Source organism: Salmo salar, unplaced genomic scaffold (genome assembly GCF_905237065.1).
Source record: "Salmo salar unplaced genomic scaffold, Ssal_v3.1, whole genome shotgun sequence".
In the NCBI taxonomy this organism is placed as follows: Eukaryota; Metazoa; Chordata; class Actinopteri; order Salmoniformes; family Salmonidae; genus Salmo; species Salmo salar.
The window spans coordinates 1-24751 of NW_025547997.1; the positions used below are offsets into that span (position 1 = coordinate 1).

The 24751-nt window shown below is 43.3% G+C and overlaps 1 protein-coding gene across 1 annotated transcript; it reads left to right on the forward strand.

The window, feature by feature from the left end:
- The first annotated feature begins 53 nt into the window (after nucleotides 1-53).
- Nucleotides 54-23526, forward strand: LOC106592076 (collagen alpha-2(V) chain). The gene is made up of 32 exons (XM_045711834.1): nucleotides 54-296; nucleotides 458-511; nucleotides 614-712; nucleotides 888-941; nucleotides 6759-6857; nucleotides 7100-7157; nucleotides 7624-7676; nucleotides 7806-7859; nucleotides 7972-8025; nucleotides 8981-9025; nucleotides 9261-9359; nucleotides 9565-9672; nucleotides 9862-9915; nucleotides 10212-10265; nucleotides 10606-10659; nucleotides 10817-10870; nucleotides 11208-11369; nucleotides 11565-11618; nucleotides 11760-11921; nucleotides 12087-12194; nucleotides 12361-12468; nucleotides 12641-12694; nucleotides 12891-12998; nucleotides 13353-13406; nucleotides 15065-15172; nucleotides 15322-15395; nucleotides 15473-15581; nucleotides 15842-15933; nucleotides 16036-16247; nucleotides 16938-17134; nucleotides 17491-17730; nucleotides 22563-23526. Exons 1-32 carry the CDS (start codon nucleotides 147-149, stop codon nucleotides 22707-22709), a joined length of 3132 nt encoding a protein of 1043 aa, XP_045567790.1. The 5' UTR covers nucleotides 54-146; the 3' UTR covers nucleotides 22710-23526.
- Nucleotides 23527-24751: the final 1225 nt, after the last annotated feature.

Sequence of the window (24751 nt, forward strand, 5' to 3'; positions counted from 1 at the left end):
AGTGCTTAGTGCATGTTGAGCAGTTTGATGCTCCTAGGGACAAGTAAGTTTATCCACACCCGAAGTTGAGTGCAACAACAATATATTCAATACATGTTATGGTGCTCTTAAAAGGCCATACAATAAAATATAACAAACACTAATGTATGATGTGGCAGCCATCTTGTTTGATTATGACGTCATTGCAGGGTGCACCTGGTGATCATGGAACGCTGGGTCCCATGGGAGAGGAGGGGAGGAGGGGAGAACGGGGTGACGCCGGGACTTCAGGTGCCACTGGACCCAATGGAGAGAGAGTAAATCAGCTCTTTCACTCACTACAAGAACTTTGTCTGTCTCTCTTTCTTTGTCTCTTTCTCTCTCTGTCTTTCCTCAGTACATTCAATAACAGCAGAATTATTTGATTAAAATCCAAACCATTTAGCAAATTCTATTAAAACCAATTTGTAATTTCCAGGGTGCTCCTGGCAGTAGAGGTTTTCCTGGTCAGGATGGGTTACCTGGTCAAAAGGTAGGTTGATTTATCTTTGAATCTATAGAATAAGTCAGCCGGTATAAGTCATTGAGTAATAATATTATGCCATTCAAACGCCTCACTCCATTCTGGGATCAGGGTGCCCAAGGTGAGCGAGGACTGGGTGGGTCATCTGGTGCCAAAGGTGCCGATGGTGACCCAGGACGCACTGGAGAGCCAGGTCTTCCAGGGGCACGGGTGAGATAACACACCTCTACCTCTCGTCAGCATTCTCTATCACAGAAGAATATTACCTTGTGGTGAACATCACGCTCATGTTGATCCTAGATGAAAAAGACATGAGAAGTACATGAACAGAACCGCCTAAAAAAGAGTCAACATTTTAATAAAATCCTCCCTTTTCTTTCCTCAGGGTCTGTCGGGTCTTCTCGGCTCCCAGGGTCCTGAGGGACACCAAGGACCAATGGTGTGTGGACATGAGTCAGGAAATATATATATAAACTCAGCAAAAAAAGAAACATCCCCTCACTGTAAACTGCGTTTATTTTCAGCAAACTTAACATGGGTATATATTTGCATGAACATAACAAGATTCAACAACTGAGACATAAACTGAACAAGTTCCACAGACATGTGACTAACAGAAATGGAAAAATGTGTCCCTGAACAAAGGGGGGTCAAAATCAAAAGTAACAGTCAGTATCTGGTGTGGCCACCAGCTGCATTAAGTACTGCAGTGCATCTCCTCTTCATGGACTGCACCAGATTTGCCAGTTCTTGCTGTGAGATGAAACCCCACTCTTACACCAAGGCACCTGCAAGTTCCCGGACATTTCAAGGGGGAATGGCCCTAGCCCTCACCCTCCGATCCAACAGGTCCCAGACGTGCTCAATGGGATTGAGATCCGGGCTGTGCGCTGGCCATGGCAGACCACTGACATTCCTGTCTTGCACGAAATCACGCACAGAATGAGCAGTAAGGCTGGTGGCATTGTCATGCTGGAGGGTCATGTCAGGATGAGCCTGCAGGAAGGGTACCACATGAGGGAGGAGGATGTCTTCCCTGTAACACGCAGTGTTGAGATTGCCTGCAATGACAAGCTCAGTCCGATGATGCTGTGACACATCGCCCCAGACCATGAAGGACCCTCCACCTCCAAATCGATCCCGCTCCAGAGTACAGACCCCAGTGTAATGCTGATTCCTTCGACGATATACGCGAATCCGACCATCACACCTGGTGAGACAAAACCGCGACTAGCCTACTATACTAGCCCACTATAATAACTCAACACCTAAAAAACACCTTAAAAGAATTCACTTTAACAACTCGATTACTTCTACCACCATTATTGCTGCTGTTACTACCACTACAACTATTACTACCATTCACAACCATACATACTTCAAGACTAGCTAGCACACACATTTTCTTTAGAAAATGTCATTTTCTAATATTATTAGGTGTGCTTGCTGAAAGCAAGAACAACTACTACAATCCATTATACTTATTATTAGAATCCAGCATACTTATTATTACTATTATTATTATTATTATTATTATTATTATTATTATTATCGGCCTTCAACTGGAACCAGTAGCGACAAAACTGTAGGAGCTACCAACACAACTTTCAAATGTGCAGGCTATCTTCAGGTTGTATGAGATCTTCAGTTTCTTGACAATTTCTATTATGGAATAGACCTTCATTTCTCAGAACAAGAATAGACTGATGAGTTTCCGAAGAAAGTTATTTGTTTCTGGCCATTTTGAGCCTGGAATCGAACCCACAAATGCTGATGCTCCAGACACTCAACTAGTCTAAAGAAGGACAGTTTTATTGCTTCTTTAATCAGGACAACAGTTTTCAGCTGTGCTAACATAATTGCAAAATAGTTTTCTAATGATCAATTAACTTGTTAAAATTATGACCTTAGATTAGCTAACACCATGTGCCATTGGAACACAGGAGGGATGGTTGCTGATAATGGGCCTCTGTACGCCTATGGAACAGTAGATTACAGCCTGTCCTGTTAGAATGGGCCCTGGTACAGAGTCACAGAGACAGTAGACTACAGCCTGTCCTGTTAGAATGGGCCCTGGTACAGAGTCACAGAGACGGTAGATTACAGCCTGTCCTCTTAGAATGGGCCCTGGTACAGAGTCACAGAGACGGTAGATTACAGCCTGTCTTGTTAGAATGGGCCCTGGTACAGAGTCACAGAGACAGTAGACTACAGCCTGTCCTCTTAGAATGGGCCCTGGTACAGTCTACCCGTGCATGTTGTTCTGTTGATGGAACGCGTCAGTCAAGAATCTTCCAAGAGAAAGTCAATCGGTACACACAATCAATCAATCACATGTATTTTATAAAGCCCTTTTTACACACCATACAGATGTAGGATCTTAATTTGAGCCAGTTCGCAACAGCAAGAAAATAATCATGCAGCAAAAGGACATTTTAATTATTACTTGGATTGTAATTGTTGGACATTTTTGTATGTGTTGAAACATTCTATCTAACGGAAAATCAATTCTGAAATTTCTGAATCCTTTTTAAACCTCAAATACACTACACATTTTAAATGCGCTTCCTCTTCATAGGGGGAAAGGGTTTGTATGAGTTAATGACATTAACCCTATACCAAGTGATTCATGAAAACTACTGTAATAACAACTTACTCACTGGAGAAAATATGCAAACCTCAATGTCCGTTTGTTGTCTTTGTTAATCTATGCAATATTTATGATTGATGTCCACTATTATTCATAAGGGCGAGACATCGATTCATGCCCATGGCAGTGATCCAAAACAACATGCACTCGCCCTTTTAACCTTGGGATGTTTTGTCTGATTGAATAGTTGATCGTATAGATATGGGTGTGGGCATTTGGCTGTTTTCAATTGTGGTCTCAGAGTTCCAAAAATATGAATGAATTTCTTAAAACAACCTACCCCAGTAACAATAGCAGTCTCACAAATCACATTGTAGTTGATAGGTGTGGCCCTTACAGCTGAGAACGGTCAATGGCTATATATATTTTTTTAATATCATTTCATCATTTCATTGTTTGGATCAAGAATGGTTGTCAGGTCCCTAGCTATGTTAGAAAGGTCATAGAAACTACTGCTGGTTTCCATGCTCCAGTTAAAATGTTCATAACGCTGTCAGGAAAAGCTAGTTCTCAAACCTTGAGATCGTACATTGTCAGTAGACTTGAAAAACAATGTCATGTGAAACATCTATCCATCATATTCCTCTCTTCTCACAAGGGTGATTTAGGCATTCCCGGATTCAAAGAAGAGGCTGGATTCAAAGGAGAGGCTGGATTCAAAGGAGAATCTGTAAGATATACAACCTGTCATAATTTTACATTTACATTTAAGTCATTTAGCAGACGCTCTTATCCTGTCAGGTAGGACGCAATCCAAGCATGGGCCGCGCCGGAGATGCCCAACTCGGAGAGGGTGGAGAGGAGGATCTGATGGTTCACAGTATCAAAGGCAGCCGATAGGTCTAGAAGGATGAGAGCAGAGGAGAGAGAGTTAGCTTTAGCAGTGCGGAGCGCCTCCGTGACACAGAGAAGAGCAGTCTCAGTTGAATGACCAGTCTTGAAACCTGACTGATTTGGATCAAGAAGGTCATTCTGAGAGAGATAGCAGGAGAGCTGGCCAAGGACGGCGCGTTCAAGAGTTTTGGAGAGAAAAGAAAGAAGGGATACTGGTCTGTAGTTGTTGACATCGGAGGGATCGAGTGTAGGTTTTTTCAGAAGGGGTGCAACTCTCGCTCTCTTGAAGACGGAAGGGACGTAGCCAGCGGACAAGGATGAGTTGATGAGCGAGGTGAGGTAAGGGAGAAGGTCTCCGGAAATGGTCTGGAGAAGAGAGGAGGGGATAGGGTCAAGCGGGCAGGTTGTTGGGCGGCAGGCCGTCACAAGACGCGAGATTTCATCTGGAGAGAGAGGGGAGAAAGAGGTCAAAGCACAGGGTAGGGCAGTGTGAGCAGGAGAGCCAGCTCTTCCAGGGGCACGGGTGAGATAACACACCTCTACCTCTCGTCAGCATTCTCTATCACAGAAGAATATTCCTTTGTGGTGAACATCACGCTCATGTTGATCCTAGATGAAAAAGACATGAGAAGTACATGAACAGAACCGCCTAAAAAAGAGTCAACATTTTAATAAAATCCTCCCTTTTCTTTCCTCAGGGTCTGTCGGGTCTTCTCGGCTCCCAGGGTCCTGAGGGACACCAAGGACCAATGGTGTGTGGACATGAGTCTGGGAAAAATATATATAGTTACTCCCCTACCATATATATATATATATATATATATATATATATATATATGACATTCCTGTCTTGCACAAAATGACGCACATAATGAGCAGTAAGGCTGGTGGCATTGTCATGCTGGAGGGTCATGTCAGGATGAGCCTGCAGGAAGGGTACCACATGAGGGAGGAGGATGTCGTCCCTGTAACGCGCAGCGTTGAGATTGCCTGCAATGACAAGCTCAGTCCGATGATGCTGTGACACATCGCCCCAGACCATGAAGGACCCTCCACCTCCAAATCGTTCCGCTCCAGAGTACAGACCCCAGTGTAATTCTCATTGCTTCGACAATATACGCGAATCCGACCATCACACCTGGTGAGACAAAACCGCGGCTCATCAGTGAAGAGAACTTTTTACCAGTCCTGTCTGGTCCAGCGACGGTGGGTTTGTGCCCATAGGCGACGTTGTTGCCGGTGATGTCTGGTGAGGACCTGCCTTACAGCAGGCCTACAAGCCCTCAGTCCAGCCTTTCTCAGCCTATTGCGGACAGTCTGAGTACTGATGGAGGGATTGTGCGTTCCTGGTGTAACTCCGGCAGTTGTTGTTGCCATCCTGTACCTGTCCCGCAGGTGTGATGTTCGGATGTACCGATCCTATGCAGGTGTTGTTACACGTGGTCTGCCACTTCGAGGACAATCAGCTGTCCGTCCTGTCTCACTGTAGTGCAGTCTTAGGCGTCTCACAGTACGGACATTGCAATTTATTGCCCTGGCCATATCAGTCCCCATGCCTCCTTGCAGCATGCCTAAGGCATGTTCATGAGGATGAACAGGGACCCTGGGCATCTTTCTTTTGGTGTTTTTCAGAGACAGTAGAAAGGCCTCTTTATTGTCCTAAGTTTTCATAACTGTGACCATAATTGCCCACAGGTGCATGTTCATTAATTGTTTGTGGTTCATTGAACAAGCATGGAAACAGTGTTTAAACCCTTTACAATGAAGATCTGTGAAGTTATTTGGATTTTTACAAATTATCTTTGAAAGACAAGGTCCTGAAAAAGGGACGTTTCTTTTTTTGCTGAGTTTATATATACTCCCCTGCCTATTTATTTGGACAGTGATGTTAAAACATTTAATTTGGCGGCCTACACCAGCCAAACCCTCCCCTAACCCGGACAATTATGCACCGCCCAATGGGACTCCCGATCACAGCCAGTTGTGTTACAGCCCAGGATCAAACCAGGGTCTGTAGTGACGCCTCTAGCACTGAGATGCAGTGACTTAGACCGCTGCACCACTCGGGAGTCAATTTGAGTTGAAATGTTTTATATGAGGTGATTTCATACATACCGGTATCTGTTTTACCGTTTTGAAATGAATATACTTTATGTATTTATTCTAGTACCCCATTTGAAGGGGTCATAAGTATTTGGACAAATTCACATAAAGGGCATTAAATTAGGTCAAAAGTTTAGTATTTGGTCACATATTCCTAGCACGCAATGACTCTACAGTCTTGTTGGATGCATTTGCAGTTTGTTTTGGTTGTGTTTCAGATTATGTTATGCCCAATAGAAATTAATGGTAAATAATGTATTGTGTAATTTTGGAGTCTCTTTTACTGTAAATAAGAATAGAATGTTTCTGAACATTTCTGCATTGATGTGGATGCTACCATGATTATGGATAATCCTGAATGAATGATGAGTGAGAAAGTTTCAGATGCCCAAAGATCAGGCTCCCAAACATCCTAACCTCTCATCATTACAATAGGTCAGCATTTTGGGAGGGTATGATATTTGTGTGTCTGTAGATTTCTCACTCATCATTATTCATGATTCATTCATGATTATCCGTAATCATGGTAGCATCCACATTAATGTAGAAGTGTTCAGAAACATGAAATACGCGGGGAGTGTATAATACATGTTTTTATCTATAGACAGGCCAAATGTGAACCTACCTCTGTTTCTGTCTCTCTCTCTCTCCCATCCCTCTCTCTCTCAGGGAGGAGGAGGAGAGGATGGGGGACCAGGTCCAGCAGGGTCAGCTGGTACCAGAGGTCCAGCTGGAACCATGGGTGTAGTTGGACCAAAAGGCTTTACTGTGAGTAACCAGCACTTTATGGTGATCGTGTGTGTGTTCCTTTCCACAATGTACAGTAGAACCAGCTCCATTAAACCCATCACATTTAGAATGATGAATGAAATACTGTAGTTGTTTGAATGCGTCTACCATGGACCATACAATGTCAGGAGAGACACTGGAATGCTACTGATATGATATAAGAAGAGGGAAACATTGACATGTTATTGTGATTGTGGATCATTGTTCATTTGTCCTCACAGGGAGACCCTGGTAAGACAGGAGAAGTGGGGACCCCAGGTGTTGCAGGACAGAGGGTAAGTACACTATACTCATCAGGGGTTTAAATATGATTTTGTAGGTGGTGGAACTGCACCTCAAACTGGTTCATTTCCAAATATAAACTGGGTGGTTCGAGCCCTGAATGCTGATTGGCTGACAGCCGTGGTATATCAGATCGTATACCACGGGTATGACAAAATATTTATTTTTACTGCTCTAATTATGTTGGTAACAAGTTTATAATAGCAATAAGGCACCTCGGGGGTTTGTGGTATATGGCCAATATACCACGGCTAAGGCTGTATCCAGCACTCCGCCTTGCGCCGTGCCTAAGAACAGCTCTTAGCCGTGGTATATTGGCCATGTACCACACCCTCTCGGGCCTTATTGCTTAAATAAATCATTTTCAGTTTCCATTCTCTGCTTTTTCCCGTTGTAAGCTGGTAGAACTCTGCTGTTGTACCTCATTGTACACACTGACCACTGAGGACTGTTTCTCATACAGGGGTTAATGGGAAAGCTGGAGAGATGGGCGCTGGTGGCACTGCTGGTCCAGCAGTAAGTATCTGATTAATATGTTCCAATTAAACGATACATACCAACACAGTTTAAACATTAAATACTGTATGGGGTTATGGTAAGCTTAAACCGTTGCTGGTTTTCCTCTCCATACTTGACTTCTTTTAGGGAGTTGCAGGGAAGAGAGGAGAGCAAGGACCTCCTGGTATGAATGGCTTCCAGGTATGCTGTTTCACATGGGATTTATTGACCTTGTATTTACTAGAATAGAGACTAGTGATAGTACTAATCAGTAAAGGGGAAATGAGAACTATAATGGTGTGATGTATTTCAGGGTCTACCTGGATCTGCTGGTCCACCTGGAGAGTCTGGGAAACCCGGTGCTGAGGTACGGTATGACATCACTTCCGACTGTGACATGCAATAACCTCTATTTACAGTTGGTTTATTTACACCTTATTTATGGTACATTTCACAATAGATTATTTCTTTAGATAATGAACTAAATGTTGTTATGTTGATAGATTCATGACTGGGTATGTAATGCCTTTGCCTGCAATGGACCAAACAAAGGCACATATTAACCAGTCATGAGTCTGTCAACATAACGAAACACAGTCCATTCATTATCTACAGTAAGAATCTAGAAATGTTTTTGAGTTGAGTTATAGATATACAACACGACTATTAGGTTCATCAACGTTTCAGGGTTATTTAATGCTGCATATTCACAGGAAGCACAATTCTGATCTTTTACCCTATTATTGATAGCAGGTTGGCATTTATTGGGATGACTCATGTTCTGGAGGCAGCTCTGCAGGGTAGTTACTTGCTGGCACAGCCACAAAGTTAGAAAATCTTATTTTAAACCTAACCTTAACCACAATGCTAACCTTTTGCCTAACGCTAACCTTAAATCAAGACAATTTTTGTTTTCATACATTTTTATGATATATCACCAATTTTGACTTTCGATCTGGCCCATAAACGTCAATCTGCTTCTTGGCAAAATTGCTGTTCTGGTTGGTCAAAAGACCAATTAGTGGAAAAAGATCAAAATTAGACTGCCTGTGTAAACAAGTTCCAGTTGATTTGTCGTATGCCCACGATACACATGGTTTACACAGTCCACGACAATGTGACAACAATAAGAAATAAAAAAAAGATAAGAATACAAAAATAATAAGGAAATGAACTCAGTATAATATAATAAAAATGTAGCGTAAGTATAAATACAGGAAGAGTGTCAGGGAAGGGGATTGGACAGTAAGGAAGGTGGAATAGGGGATTGAAACAGCCTGTCTGTTGTGTTGATTAAATGTTCTTGGTATTGTCATTCCCAGGGTATCGCTGGAGAGGGAGGGGCTGCTGGTCTCACAGGGCCAAGGGTAAGCCATCTTAATATCTGATTTATCTATTCATTTGATGCCCATTTGAATACAAGCCGCAATAGGGGAAAAGTAATCCTGCCCCTCTGCAGAGAAAATGCATCTTCCAACTGAAATCATAATCATATTGTCATGTGACATGATAACTAAAACACAAGGCCCTGTTTATAACATACAGTGCTGTAAAGATGTTGTTTGTAGCTGACCAGTGGGTGATTGTATGATTGTATCGTAGGGTGAGCGTGGCATCCCAGGAGAGAGAGGTGATGTGGGAACTAACGGACTACCGGGGCCCAAAGGTATTTCAGGGGGGCCAGGACCAGAGGGACCAAAGGTAAGTACTATAGCACATCACTTTAAAATATGTATTTATTTATTTGTGTATTTATTCATTCAGTCATTTAACCAGGTTGTCAAATGATATCTCTTCCACGATGGAGGCCTAATGCAGATTAACAATGTAATGATAACCTCATATATCCATGTTATTTCCCACAAACATGATATGAGAGTTGTCTCTGTGTGTGTTCTTCCCCCAGGGTGGGTCTGGAACTAAAGGAACCGTTGGGGACATAGGAGCTGCAGGCCTGCAGGGGATGCCAGGGAAGAGGGGTATCCCTGGTTCTCCTGGTCCTAAAGGAGATGTGGTAAGTATCTGTGTTGGAGGGGAAAATATCAACCAAAACTTGGTTAAGTCCACAAAGTACCTCCAGAGTCCAAGACACTAGAAGGAACTACAAGTTGTAACCCTTCAGAGTGGTGTATTCCATGCTATAACTGGGTGGGTGAGGGTTCATTCTGCAGTCCTGTTCTGCTGATCCCTCTTCTCTCCTTAGGGTTCAGTTGGTGAGAAAGGAACCGAGGGTACTGCTGGAAACGACGGGCCCGGGGTGAGAGTTCCCTTACACATGCATGCCTACACATACCTTTCTGAGTCACCTAAATGGATTACATCAAGGATTTAAGCACAGATAACATCTTAAAATGTAACCCACAACAAAATTCTGTTAGGTTCAAGTTGAGTGATATGTCAAAATGTAGTGACGTCATCATAACCACTTTTAGCCCTGGGTGGATTGTAGTGACCTTTTGATGCACATTCTAGTTTCATTGGTTTCACAACCATAGTAAGTTGTTCACAGCAAGTTATAGTATATTTGAAATCCTGTTTGTTTTTCATTTGAAGGGACTTCCTGGTCCAGTTGGACCAACAGGAGGCATTGGGCTCAATGGTGACAAGGTAAAGCACTCACTCACTCACTCACTCACTCACTCACTCACTCACCACCACCCTCACTCACTCACACACACACTAAAACAAACACCCACCACCACTCACCAAAACACTCACCACTCACTCAAATGTATTCATGAAGGCCTCTTTACATCATCAGTTGTCACAAAGTGCTTTAACAGTAACCCTGCCTAAACCCTAAAGGAGCATCCAGCATACAGTCACCAACAGCACTTAGACAGACAGACTAGATGAACATACACTGTTGCAGAGAACACCTATCCATATTAAGGCCTCAGTATCTACCACAGATACCCAGACAATATATTATATTTGTTTGGTTTAGGGAGAGGCCGGCCCTAAAGGGACCCCTGGACGTCGAGGAGCGAGAGCAGTGGCCGTAAGTACTGCGATTCATTTTGTAAAATTATTGACACGTGAAGTACTGTAAGTTGTCTTGTGTACAATTGTCCCATAGTAAAAAAAGACAATTGCAACATACTGTTAATAGTTCTCATATACCTCTGTACTGACCTCTGACCCAACATCTGTTATAGGGAGCTTCTGGGGAGCCTGGTCCAACCGGTGCAGTAGGATTCCCTGGGTCTCCTGTGAGTGGCTTTCAAACAATGTGGAGGTCTGTCACGCCCAATAGTGTCAGCTATGACAGGCCCCTGCCCTGTTGTATTGTGTCCCTTTATATTGTGTCCCTTTATGCTCTGTTAATTTGTCAACCTTGGCTTGGTGTTGTTACAGGTGTTGTCTGAACAGATTACGCTGCAAACATCCTCCTGTATAATGTAGAATAAACATTTCAGTAATGGTCAAAGTCAATAACCATTTCTATATAACCACATAGTAACTATATCCATGGTGAGACTTGGAAGTCGTTTCGCATGGCGATGAATCTGCCCAGTAATCATGGTCATTGTGTCCGACTCTTCGCAGGGTCCCGATGGGCAACCTGGGGTCAAAGGTGAACCAGGAGAGAGGGGTCAGAAGGGTGAGGCTGGAGCACAGGGACTCCAAGGAACAGCTGGTAAACTTGGTTCCCAGGGTCCTGCTGGTGTGACTGGACTAAAGGGGGCCAGAGGAACACAAGGGGCCGCGGTGAGTGAGTCGTACTGAGGGTGACGTATAACTGCTGGAGCATCCATACAAACACTTCACCATGGTATTTACTGTAGAAATAGACCTGATCATGGCTACTCAGCACAGAGTAGGAATGCTTTTCCAGGGAATTCACTGAATACGTAGTACAGTATGTTGATATTTTCTGATAAGAATTTCATCTGTCATTTTCAGGGTGGGTCTGGTTTCCCAGGATTCCCTGGGGGAGTTGGTCCAGCAGGCTCCGTTGTGAGTTAATCCTACTATCGACCAATCAAATCACTTTATACCTATGAGATCACCAATAAATGATTTCATAAACCATAGAACATAGAGCAATATAGTGAAATATGTTGTTCCATTACTCAAGCTGTCTTTCCTCTCTTCCAGGGTGAGGTAGGGGCGCCTGGAGACATTGGTACCCCAGGGAAGGCAGGTACTCCTGGACTTAGAGGCGAGAATGGAGGCCCTGGGCGTGTAGGAGAGAGAGGGGCCCCGGGCCCAGCAGGTGCCCCAGGAGACAAGGGAGAGCCTGGAGAGGATGGACCAGGGGTAAATATGAGAGAGTTACAGAAGTAAAAGTTTTAGCTGTATCGTTCAAAGTGGTTTACAGAGCGAGACTTCTCTGCCATCCTCCATTACTCTATACTTCTTTTGCTAGACTAGGAAATATCTGAAGTCACCATTGGCCAATGGGAGGGTCTTTGTTTCTGACAGGGCCCTGATGGGCCGGCGGGACCAGCAGGCATCTCAGGACAGCGAGGTGTTGTGGGCATACCTGGAGTCAGAGAAGAGAGCGGAATGGTTGGGCCCCCCGGTACTGCTGTACGTATGGAACTCAAGTTCACATTCACCATTCATTTCTATAGCCTTGAGAGTAGTATCATTATACACTGAACAGAGTCCCAATCCAAGACTCAGTCAGATATACAGTACACTCATACACTTTCCATTTGTGTCCTGACCAGTGATGTCACACTTATTTACCCAGGGTGCACCCGGAAAATCAGGTGCCCCCGGAAGTCGGGGAGGCAAGGGCGCTGTCGGTGCAGTCGGGTTACCAGGGGCAACCGGACCAGTAGGGGACCCTGGTCTTACGGTATGTGTTTTCACTTAATTGACCCATGACTGTTCTGTATGTGGGTTCAGTGAACACATTTCATTCATGTGGGAATTATAATAGTTCCCCTGAAAAGCAGGTCTTTACTGTAACAGAAGGATACTGTACTATACAGCACAGGTAAACTTAATGTAGCAATCTGTCTTTACAGGGTAATGCTGGGTCTGATGGGGTACATGGCAAGGATGGACTTATAGGAGCCAGGGTAAGACACAGCTACAGATGGACAAGAAACTTTATGGAAATGTATGATCAAACCATTTCACCCGAAAATCTATCTATCTGTCTGTCTGTCTGTCTGTCTGTCTGTCTGTCTGTCTGTCTGTCTGTCTGTCTGTCTGTCTGTCTGTCTGTCTTTCTGTCTGTTGTTGTCTGTCTGTTGTCTGTCTGTCTGTCTGTAGGGAGATAGAGGGAATCCTGGTCCTGAAGGTCTTGCTGGAACTCCGGGGCTTCATGGCTCTGTTGGGCCAGTTGGCACCTCTGGTGTCCCTGGGAAGAGAGGAAACAATGTGAGTGATCTGGACATTGCCACAATGCCATCGCAGAGTTAATTACCACACCAACGTTCAGAGCCTTCTAGCCTTGAGACATGACTGTAGACCCTTATGGCGTTAGAGGTCATAGGAGTCTACAGTGTTTGAGGTCAAAACACAGTACGAAAATGTATGCACTCACTACGGTAACTCACTACTGTCTTCTCTGGATGAGAGAGTCTGCTAAATGACTAAATGTAAAAATGTAATGTTTCAAGGTTAAGAGCTGTCATGCTCTGAGTAGATGTAACAAGGTTGGTAGTAGTAAACTCATTTCAGGTTGTTTGATTTGATTTCTCTTGACATTGTTTTTTTGTTTTTCAACACTAGGTTGCTAGAGGGCCTCCAGGACCCCAGGGACAATCAGGGATCCGGGGGACGCTGGTAAGAACACCTCTCTTACATTTCCTATGAAGTAAGTACACTACTAGTGGTAGTAGTATGCCTGTTGATGAAGTAGAGTACACTACTAGTGGTAGTAGTATGCCTGTTGATGAAGTAGAGTACACTACTAGTGGTAGTAGCATGCCTGTTGATGAAGTAGAGTACACTACTAGTGGTAGTAGTATGCCTGTTGATGAAGTAGAGTACACTACTAGTGGTACTAGTATGTATTTTGATGAAGAAGAGTACACTACTAGTGGTAGTAGCATGCCTGTTGATGAAGTAGAGTACACTACTAGTGGTAGTAGTATGCCTGTTGATGAAGTAGAGTACACTACTAGTGGTAGTAGTATGCCTGTTGATTAGTACATACTGTATAAACTAGTGATATGCAAAATCTGTTTACTTTTTTCCTGAACCAATATTGGTATCATATCGGTTTGAATGAACAGCATCGAAACAGTTGAGTAACATTGCACTTCCATGGCTTTGTAAAGTTCAGACAGCTGCTTGCTGATTGCCCATTGGGTCAGGTGTGAATGCCTGTGGTCCTAACCTACCCAACCAGTTCCAATACAATGGGAAGCCCGTTCCAAGTTTTAATGTTGCATGCAGTGAAAAGCCTGTCTTGCAAACTCAAAACCCAACAGCGCAATAATCAATAACAATGTATTATTAGGGGAAAAACACACAAGAAATAAGAAATATGATATACACAATAAAGTAAGTAAGCGTTGGTAGCTCAGTTGGTAGAGCATGGTGTTTGCAACGCCAGGGTTGTGGGTTCGATTCCCACGGGGGCCAGTACAAAAAATTGTATGAAATGTATGCATTCACTACTGTAAGTCGCTCTGGATAAGAGTGTCTGCTAAATGACTAAAATGTAAAATGTAAAAATGTATACAGGAAATATTTATAAAGTCAGTTCCAATACCATATTTACATGTGCAGGGATGCTGGAGTGATGGAGGTAGATATGTATAGGGGTAAGATGACTAGGCAACAGGGTATAAGTTGAACAGAGTAGCGGCAGCTTGCATGTGAGTAGGTGTGTAGAGTCAGTATAAATGTATGTGCATATTATGTGTGAGTGTGCAAATGATGGAGTTTGTGAGTGTGTAGGTCCCTGTGAGTGTGCAAAGATTTAAATAAAAGGTCAATAAAGATACAGAGTTAACTGAGATTGTCTGTGTAGCTATTTTGTTAGCTGTTGATCAGTCGTATTGCTTGGGGATAGAAGTCGTTCAAGAGCCTGTTGGTTTTAGACTTGATGCACCGGTGTCTCTTGCCGTGCGGCAGCAGAGAAGTAGTAGCCATAGTAGTAGCCATAGTCTATGGCTTGGGGGTTGGAGTCTTTGACGACTTGATCGCCCATCAACAGGCAGTGAAGTATACTGAAGAGCCTGTGAGAGGGTTCTGTGTCTACAGAACCGCTATCACGATATGCCCTGCTCATATCGATATCAATATCAAACGATATCGAAATCACATTGAATTCTCAATGTTGGTGTCCAGCACTAACATGAACCTTTGCTACTGACACAGGAAGCTGTATCTATTGACAGACCAGTAAACCCATGTTGAATTAGTCTCAGTGAGTGTTGATCTGGATAATTCTGCTCACAGTCATTTAAAGCAAATGTTCATGTTCATCCTAGGGGCCTCAAGGGCCACAGGGAGACAGGGGAGCCAAAGGAGACCAAGGAGAGAGAGGGCAGAAAGGCCACAGAGGCTTCACTGGATTGCAAGGCTTACCTGGGACAACTGTGAGTAAAAATTGACCAAGCACTATTAAAAGGCATAATCTGTCATTTCATTTATGGAAAATCGTATTAACTTGGCAAAATCAATGAAATGTTTTTATTATTAATTATGTCAGTCAATAACAGGCTAACCAATGGCCTTCTGTTTGTAGGGACAATCTGGGGATGTTGGAGCTGGAGGAATTGTAGGACCTACTGGACAGAGAGTCAGTACACTGAATAAGCTGTCAATGCCTCAGTATAATGGTCCATTTGTGTGTGCTGTTTGTTTCCCTTTATAAATCCCATTGTGTTTCTCATCAGGGGCCCCCCTGGTGTGGTTGGCCCCGCAGGAGGTGATGGACAAATTGGGCTGACCGGGCCCATGGGCTCCCCTGGATCAAGAGGAACCAGTGGAGACATCGGACCTCAGGTGAGACGTTAGAGACTAGTGGTTCTTTTGTCATTATGCTGGTTTGATCCGCTATGACTTTCAAATGGATGTCAGAACAAACCAGGCTATGGATGTTGATAAATTGCTTCTCCAATAGAATTGCATGTTAGATTAAGCATGAAAATAAGTCATACCTGTGACACATTCAGTGTTTCTAATGCAAAAAAAGCCAACAAGCAGACATGGCATATCAAAGGACAGTAACATACCTGTTTCTTGACTTCTCTCCTCTTTCCCAGGGGCCTCCTGGGGATGCTGGTCCCCCTGGTCCCCCAGGGACCCCTGGCCCTCCCACTGCTGGGGCTGATATGTTCGGCTTCAGCAGCTCCTTCGACTACGACTTCGGCGAGGACCAGGATGGACCACCTCCACCCCCAGAGTTTAACGGGGATGAATCAGCCCCCCCTCAACCCCCTCCAGAGTCCAACTGGGACGACTCCGGCCCCCATCCCCCTCCAGAGTTCAACGAGGATGAGGCGCGTCCCAATAATGCCTCGACCGTCCTCGGGGCAGACCAGGGCATCCAGACCACGCTGAAGAGCCTCAGTGGAAACCTGCAGAACATGAAGTGCCCCGATGGCAGCCAGGCCAACCCCGCCAAAACCTGCCAGGACATCAAGCAGTGCCACCCCCTTAAAAAGACCGGTAGGTCCACTTTTCACCACAGACATTGTCTTCTTCTCTAGTTTTTAACTACTCAAAAGACCGGTAGGTCCACTTTTCACCACAGACATTGTCTTCTTCTCTAGTTTTTAACTACTCAAAAGACCGGTAGGTCCACTTTTCACCACAGACTGTGTCTTCTTCTCTAGTTTTTAACTACTCAAAAGACCGGTAGGTCCACTTTTCACCACAGACATTGTCTTCTTCTCTAGTTTTTAACTACTCAAAAGACCGGTAGGTCCACTTTTCACCACAGACATTGTCTTCTTCTCTAGTTTTTAACTACTCAAAAGACCGGTAGGTCCACTTTTCACCACAGACATTGTCTTCTTCTCTAGTTTTTAACTACTCAAAAGACCGGTAGGTCCACTTTTCACCACAGACATTGTCTTCTTCTCTAGTTTTTAACTACTCAAAAGACCGGTAGGTCCACTTTTCACAACAGACTGTGTCTTCTTCTCTTGTTTTTAACTGCTTTTAATCTTGCCTTACTTTACTCAAGCTTTTGATTTGCTGCGACGTAGTTAGGGTGTTATAGATGAATTAATGGAGGGATGTACTCGTTAGGTGATATTAACTTTATTGACAAGTGGAGTCCGTGTGTCTAATAGATGATGAGGTAGCTGATATGTATCTACTGTATGATCTGATACTTGGTCTTTCCATGTCCAGGAGACTACTGGCTGGACCCCAACCAGGGTAGTACCAAGGATGTTATCAAGGTGTTCTGCAACATGGAGACTGGTGAGACCTGCATCTCAGCCCACCCCATCTCAGCCAGCATCCCTCGCAAAACATGGTGGACCAAATCCACTCCCACTGCCAGCAAACCTGTCTGGTTTGGAGCAAATATGAATGGAGGAACTAAAGTGAGTATATAAAATATACCCAATGTCTATTCAATGAACGCAATAAGTATATAGATGATAGCTTTACACTGTGGATACCTCTAAAGCGGCCAACTGCTTCTATGAATAAACCAGCTACCATACTGTAGAATAAATTCACCAAGCACAATACTACTTTAAAAACATACATCCTCTGCTGCCTTGATTATATAGCAATTGAAGACTTCTTTCTGTCAGAAAAATAGCTGGAGATGTTTGTGAAAAACTCTTACACCTCCAGGTGTATTTTTCTAACATTGATGTAAAAACTGAAATGCTGATTAATGTACAATAGTGTCCCTGTGAAATTCTTTTTTTCAATAAACTTCTGATTCCAGTTTAGCTACGGCAACAAGGAGGAGCTGCCCAACGCCGTAACCATTCAGATTAGGCTGATCCGCCTGCTTTCTAAGGAGGGTGTCCAGAATGTCACCTACCACTGCAAGAACAGCGTGGCCGTGAATGACGGAGCCACAGGCAACCTGAAGAAGGCTCTGATCCTCAAGGGCTCCAACGGACAGGTCAAGGTTCAGGGCAACTCCCGCCTCAGATACACTGTCCTGGAGGATGGCTGCTCCGTAAGTCACCTAACTACCTTCCTACAGTACCTACCTACCTATACCTACTTCTACCTACAGTACAGTATACCTATCCTACCTACCTACCTACCTACCTACCTACCTATACCTGCCTGCATACCTACCTACCTATACCTACTTCTACCTACAGTACAGTATACCTATCCTACCTACCTACCTACCTACCTATACCTGCCTGCATACCTACCTACCTATACCTACTTCTACTTACAGTACAGTATACCTACCTACTTACCTACCTACCTACTGCCTACCTACCTATTCCTGACTGCCTACCTACCTACCTACCTACCTACCTATGCCTACCTACCTATACCTGACTGCCTACCTACCTACCTATACCTGACTGCCTACCTACCTACCTATACATACTTCTACCTACAGTATACCTAGCTACATGCTTACCTACCAGCTATACCTACTTCTACCTACAGTATACCTACCTACCTAACTACCTACCTATACCTACACTACCGGTCAAAAGTTTTAGAACATCTACTCATTCAAGGGTTTTTCTTTATTTTTTACTATTATCTACATTGTAGAATAATAGTGAAGACATCAAAACTATGAAATAACACACATGGAATCATGTTGTAACCAAAAAAGTGTTAAATAGCCACCCTTTGCCTTGATGACAGCGTTGCACACTCTTGGCATTCTCTCAACCAGCTTCATAAGGTAGTCACCTGGAATGCATTTCAATTAATAGGTGTGCCATGTTAAAAGTTAATTTGTGGAATTTCTTTCCTTCTTATTGCGTTTGAGCCAATCAGTTGTTTTGTGACAAGGTAGGGTTGACTCTCATGAGGACCGCCACAGGAAAGGAAGACCCAGAGTTAGGGATGTAAACAGAAGATAGGCCTATTTGGTAAAAGACCAAGTCCATATTATGGCAAGAACAGCTCAAATAAGCAAAGAGAAATGACAGTCCATCATTACTTTAAGACAATACGGAACATTTTAAGAACTTTGAATGTTTTTTAAGTGCAGTTGCAAAAGCTATCAAACGCTGTGATGAAACTGGCTCTCATGAGGATCGCCACAGGAATGGAAGACCCAGAGTTACCTCTGCTGCAGAAGATAAGTTCATTAGAGTTACCAACCACAGAAATTGAAGCCCAAATAAATGGTTCACAGAGTTCAAGTAACAGACACTTCTCAACATCAACTGTTCAGAGGAAACTGTGTGAATCAGGCCTTCATGGTCAAATTGCTGCAAAGAAACTACTACTAAAGACAACAATAATAAGAAAAGACTTGCTTGGTCCAAGAAACATGAGAAATGGACATTAGACCGGTGGAAACTTGTCCTTTGGTTTGGAGTGCAAATTGGAGATTTTTGGTTCCAACCGCTGTGTCTTTGTGAGATGCGGTGTGGGTGAACGGATGTCCGCATGTGTATTTCCCACCGTAAAGCATGGAGGAGGAGGTGTTATGGTGTGGGGGTGCTTTTCTGGTGACACTGTCTGTGATTTATTTAGAATATAAAGCACACCTAACCAGCATGGCTACCACAGTATTCTGCAGCGATACGCCATCCCATCTGGTTTGGGCTTAGTGGGACTATCATTTGTTTTTCAACAGGACAATGACCCAACACATCTCCAGGCTGTGTAAGGGCTATTTTACCAAGAAGGAGAGCGATGGAGTGCTGCATCAGATGACCTGGCCTCCACAATCACCCGATCTCAATCAAATTGAGATGGTTTGGGATGAGTCAGACCGCAGAGTGAAGGAAAAGCAGCCTATAGGTGCTCAGCATATATGGGAACCCATTGAAGACTGTTGGAAAAGCATTCCAGGTGAAGCTGGTTGAGAGAATACCAAGAGTGTGCAAAGCTGTCATAAAGGCAAAGATTGGCTATTTGAAGAATCTCAAATATAAAATATATTTTGATTTGTTTTACACTTTTTGGCTACTACATGTTTCTATATGTGTTATTTCATAGTTTTGACGTCTTCATTATTATTCTACAATGTAGAAAATAGTAAAAATAAAGAAAAACCCTTGAATGAGTAGGTGTTCTAAAACTTTTGACCATTGGTGTACTTCTACCTACAGGATACCTACTGTACCTACCTACCTACCTACCCACACCTACTTCTACCTACAGGATACCTACTGTATCTACCTACTTCTACCTACAGGATAGATACTGTACCTACCTATGTACCTACCTATCTACCTACCTACCTATACCTACTTCTACCTACAGTATACCTACCTACCTACTTCTACCTACCTACCTACTTCTGCCTGCCTGCCTGCCTGCCTGCCTGCCTACTTATACCTACCTATACCTACTTCTACCTACAGTATACATACCTACCTGCCTGCATACCTACCTATCTATACCTACTTCTACCTACAGTCTACCTACCTACCTATACCTACAGTATACCTACCTATACCTACTTCTACCTGCCTACCTCCCTACCTATACCTAATTCTACCTACAGTAGACCTACCTACGCCTGCCTGCCACCTGCCTGCCTGCCTACCTACCTACCACCTACCTACCTACCTACCTACCTACCTACCTACCTACCTACCTACCTACCTACCTATAACTATCTACCTACCTACCTACCTACCTACCTACCTACAGTATACCTACACCTACTTCTACCTACAGTATACCTACCTACCTATTCTTACATCTACGAAAAGTATGTGGACACCTGCTCGTCGAACATCTCATTCCAAAATCATGGGCATTAATATGGAGTTGGTCCCCTTTTGCTGCTATAACAGCCTCCACTCTTTTGGGAAGGCTTTCCACTAAATTGGAACATTGCTGCAGGGACTTGCTTCCATTCAGCCACGAGAGCATTAGTGAGGTTGGGCGCTGGTGTTGGGCGATTAGGCCTGGCTCGCAGTCGACGTTCCAATTCATCCCAAAGGTGTTTGATGGGGTTGAGGTCAGGGTTCTGTGCAGGCCAGTCAGGTTCTTCCACACCAATCTCGACAAACCATTTCTGTATGGACCTTGCTTTGTGCACAGGGCCATTGTCTTGCTGAAACAAGAAAAGGTCCTTCCCCAAACTGTTGCCAAAAAGTTGTAAGCACAGAATTGTCTAGAATGTCTGTGTATGCTATAGCGTTAAGATTTCCCTTCACTGGAACCAAAAACCATGAAAAACAGCCCTAGACCATTATTTTCCTCCACCAAACTTTACAGTTGGCACTATGCATTGGGGCAGGTAGTGCTCTCCTGGCATCCGCCAAACCCAGATTTGTCTGTTGGATTGAAAAATGGTGATGCGTGACTCATCACTCCAGAAAACGCGTTTCCACTGCTCCAGAGTCCAATGGCGGTGAGCTTTACACCACTCCAGCCGACGCTTGGCATGAACAGTTCTTGTGCTGACATTGCTTTCAGAGGCAGTTTGAGTGTTGCAACCGAGGATAAACGATTTTTACGCGCTACGGCGCTTCAGCACTCGGTGGTCCCGTTCTGTAAATTTGTTTGGCCTACCACTTCATGGCTGAGCCGTTGTTGCTCCTAGACATTTTCACGTCACAATAACAGCACTTAAAGTTGACCGGGGCAGCTCTATCAAGGAAGAAATTGGACGAGCTGACTTGTCGGAAAGATGGTGCCACGTTGAAAGTCACTGAGCTCTTCAGTAAGTCCATTCTGCTGCCAATGTTTGTCTATGGAGATTGCATGGCTGTGTCCTCGATTTTATACACCTGTCAGCAATGGGTTTGGCTGAAATAGCCGAATCCACAAATTTGAAGGGGTGTCCACATACTTCTATATATAATGTACCTACCTACCTACCTACCTACCTACCTACCTACCTACCTACCTACTATGGCTTTTGCGGTGGCCCTATTACCGCCACACTGGCAGTCATGACAGCAGTAAAATTCAGCTTGACAGTTGAGTCATGATAATATCTTATGCACTCTGGACATGCATTAGGAGTACCCAACTTGCTAACAATCATCAGGTCGCTAATGGCCTGGTACTCAGGGCTCTATTGTCCCTCCATAAAGTCCTAATGGCCTGGTACTCAGGGCTCTATTGTCCCTCCACAAGGTCCTAATTGCCTGGTACTCAGGGTTCTATTGTCCTTCCATCAGGTCCTAATGGCCTGGTACTCAGGGCTCTATTGTCCCTCCATCAGGTCCTAATGGTCTGGTACTGTCCCTCCATCAGGTCCTAATGGTCTGGTACTCAGGGCTCTATTGTCCCACCATCAGGTCCTAATGGTCTGGTACTCAGGGCTCTATTGTCCCTCCAACCACTCTGACATCAATGCAAATGCAATCGAAAATCACATTAAAAAAAATATAAAAACAGTATGTGCTTTTAAAACTCACCTCACGGTGATTGAAAAAATGTCATGACCACCACAGCCCTACTACCTATCTATACCTACCTGCCTGCCTTCCTACCCGCCCGCCCGCCTGCCCGCCCAACCAACCAACCAATCAACCATCTACCTACATGCGTTGTTGAATGTTTGAATCAAGTGTGCCAAAGTTGGTCTGGATGTGGGAACAAAAGCCTACCCACCCTGTCTTTTAGTATTTAGTATTGGATTATTAGCTAGTGCTAAAGCAGCAGCTACTCTTCCTGGGGTTCACACAACACATAAAACATGATATAATACAGAACATTAAGAGACAAGTACATCACAAGGACAGAACTACATACATGCTTTCATACATGTATGCCTTCATAATCATCTGATTATGTGGTTCTGTCCTATTGTTTACTTGTTTACGTTGTATTGGACAAGGAGTTGAATTCAGAAGTATAGCTACGGTATGTCTTCTTCTCCTGTGTCTGCAGAAATCAAATGGAGACTGGGGCAAGACTGTGATTGAGTACAGAACTCAGACGCCAGCCAGACTACCTATCGTAGACTTGGCCCCCATGGACATAGGCAAGGAGGACCAGGAGTTTGGCCTGGACATCGGACCTGTGTGTTTCTCCTAAACCCAACACACATGGATGGATGGATTTATTTAACCCTACGAGGAGTGAATTTTTTAGAACGCCATCCTCAATTCTGTTTAAAGAGGCAATCTGGATTTCAAACAACAAAAAAGCACTCACTTTTTAGTTACATTCTTCAAGAATCAATGGCTATATATCACTCATTTAAAAGATTGCCCCTTCAAGAATTAGGTTTCAGTTCAATAACTAGTAATGAACAACAACCCCTTGTGATGTCATCAATTAGAATCGGTTGGAATGTTGTCGTCCATTCTCCTCCAAAGGGTTAAACATTCCCAAGACTCTTGGACTACCTGCTGAAGCAATCAGCTTTGTACATAAAGGCAGGGCGGAGAAACTACAGTACAGTATATGTCCTGCCTGCTACTAAAATATTTATTGCTTCTTTCCAAGAAACAACTAAAGTTGTTAGTGCAATGGTACTGGTAGTAATTACTATTGAGGAATGCAGGTGAATTGTATTAAGAAGATTGTGTCATAATGGAGTTTCAGGGCCTGAAGGTTTAAGCTTGTTGAAAACATGACAATTTATGGAACTTAAGTGTCAGTGTCGTATGACATTCCATCATACATTTCTTTACCAGTTTCTCAGTGAATGCCACTAAATAGATATACTGTCACTTGATGTAGAGACAAAACAACAACAATTGTATTACTTTTTCTAATGTAAATTCAACATAAGAATGTCAATTGCTCTTCACATGTTTATTATTCCTGTTAATTATTGATATTATGATATTTTCTTCTTTCGACTGATGGTGTTACACCCAATAAAATGAATCTCATGCCCTTTTCAGTCAATCTGGTTTAAGGTTCAGGTCAGGATAAATAGAAGAAATACCTTCCCATTTAATAACAGTGTTTGAATTACGCAGGGGCGCAACTTTGATTTTAGAAGTGGGGGGGGACAAAATATTTATATTTCTTTAGCAATTTCAGACGGTGTGCCCCCTGTCCCCAGTGAAAGTTGCACCCTGGAATTACAAATTGGGGAGATTTCACCAATTAGAAAAGAGAGACATAATCCCAGAAGGAAAAATTAACAAGAGCACACAGACTATTTATGTTCGATTTTTTTATTAAAATGCTGTCTAATGTGTAATTAAAGAAGGATATAATGACAGTTTACATAGAAATCCTAGTCGGTCAACTTTCACACAGCCAATATTGTTTAGAGGGATATAGATGCTCTTCCTTGATTATCATCTATACAGTTGTGCTCTAATATATTGGCACACTTGCAAGATTCACAATTTCTTAATAAAAAAAAATTGAAAGTGAAAACATCTGGTGTTCACATGTGTTTTTGTTTGACTTATAACTGCACAGGACCAAGAAAATAAATTCTAAACTGAAATTTCGATTTTTCACACAAATGGCCTGGACTAAAGGTGATAAGTTGCAGTTGCCTACAGGGTCAAAATAGACATTCGACCAGTTTTGAAAATAGAAACCACAATATTCTGCTGTATTGCACTCCATTGTAAAGTGCAAGGGTGCCGATGTGTTAGAGCACAACGGTAGATAAACATGGCATCTTGATTTAAAAAAAAGTTGTGTTTATTTGTCATGCGTAATAAATCTTACAAGAGCTTTTACATTAAAGTCAGCATTAAAAACTGTAAGAAAGTTTAGAACAAGCATTAACAATTACAGGCATAATTAATTAAGTCCAATTCCCCCAGGAAAAGTGACCACACATCCAAACAAGAAGAAACGTTCAGGGTTGAGTGGAACAACATAGACTGAAGATCAGAGGCAGGTAACAGTTCACTGTTTCTCTCATCTCTATCAAATGCAAAACGTTGGAAAACTTTTAACCAGCTACAGTACTACACGCTCCCAAGGAGATGTCTGAATACCTAATTTCTGTAAAACTTCATCGACAGAGGGCACAAGATATTCTCCAAATTCCCAGAGTCTTCTGTCGAGGACCAGCTGCTCATTGGTCCAGCTTTCTCTCTGAGCCTCTTTCACCTGCATGATCTTACACACGTCGGACGGAACCCTGACAGAGTCCC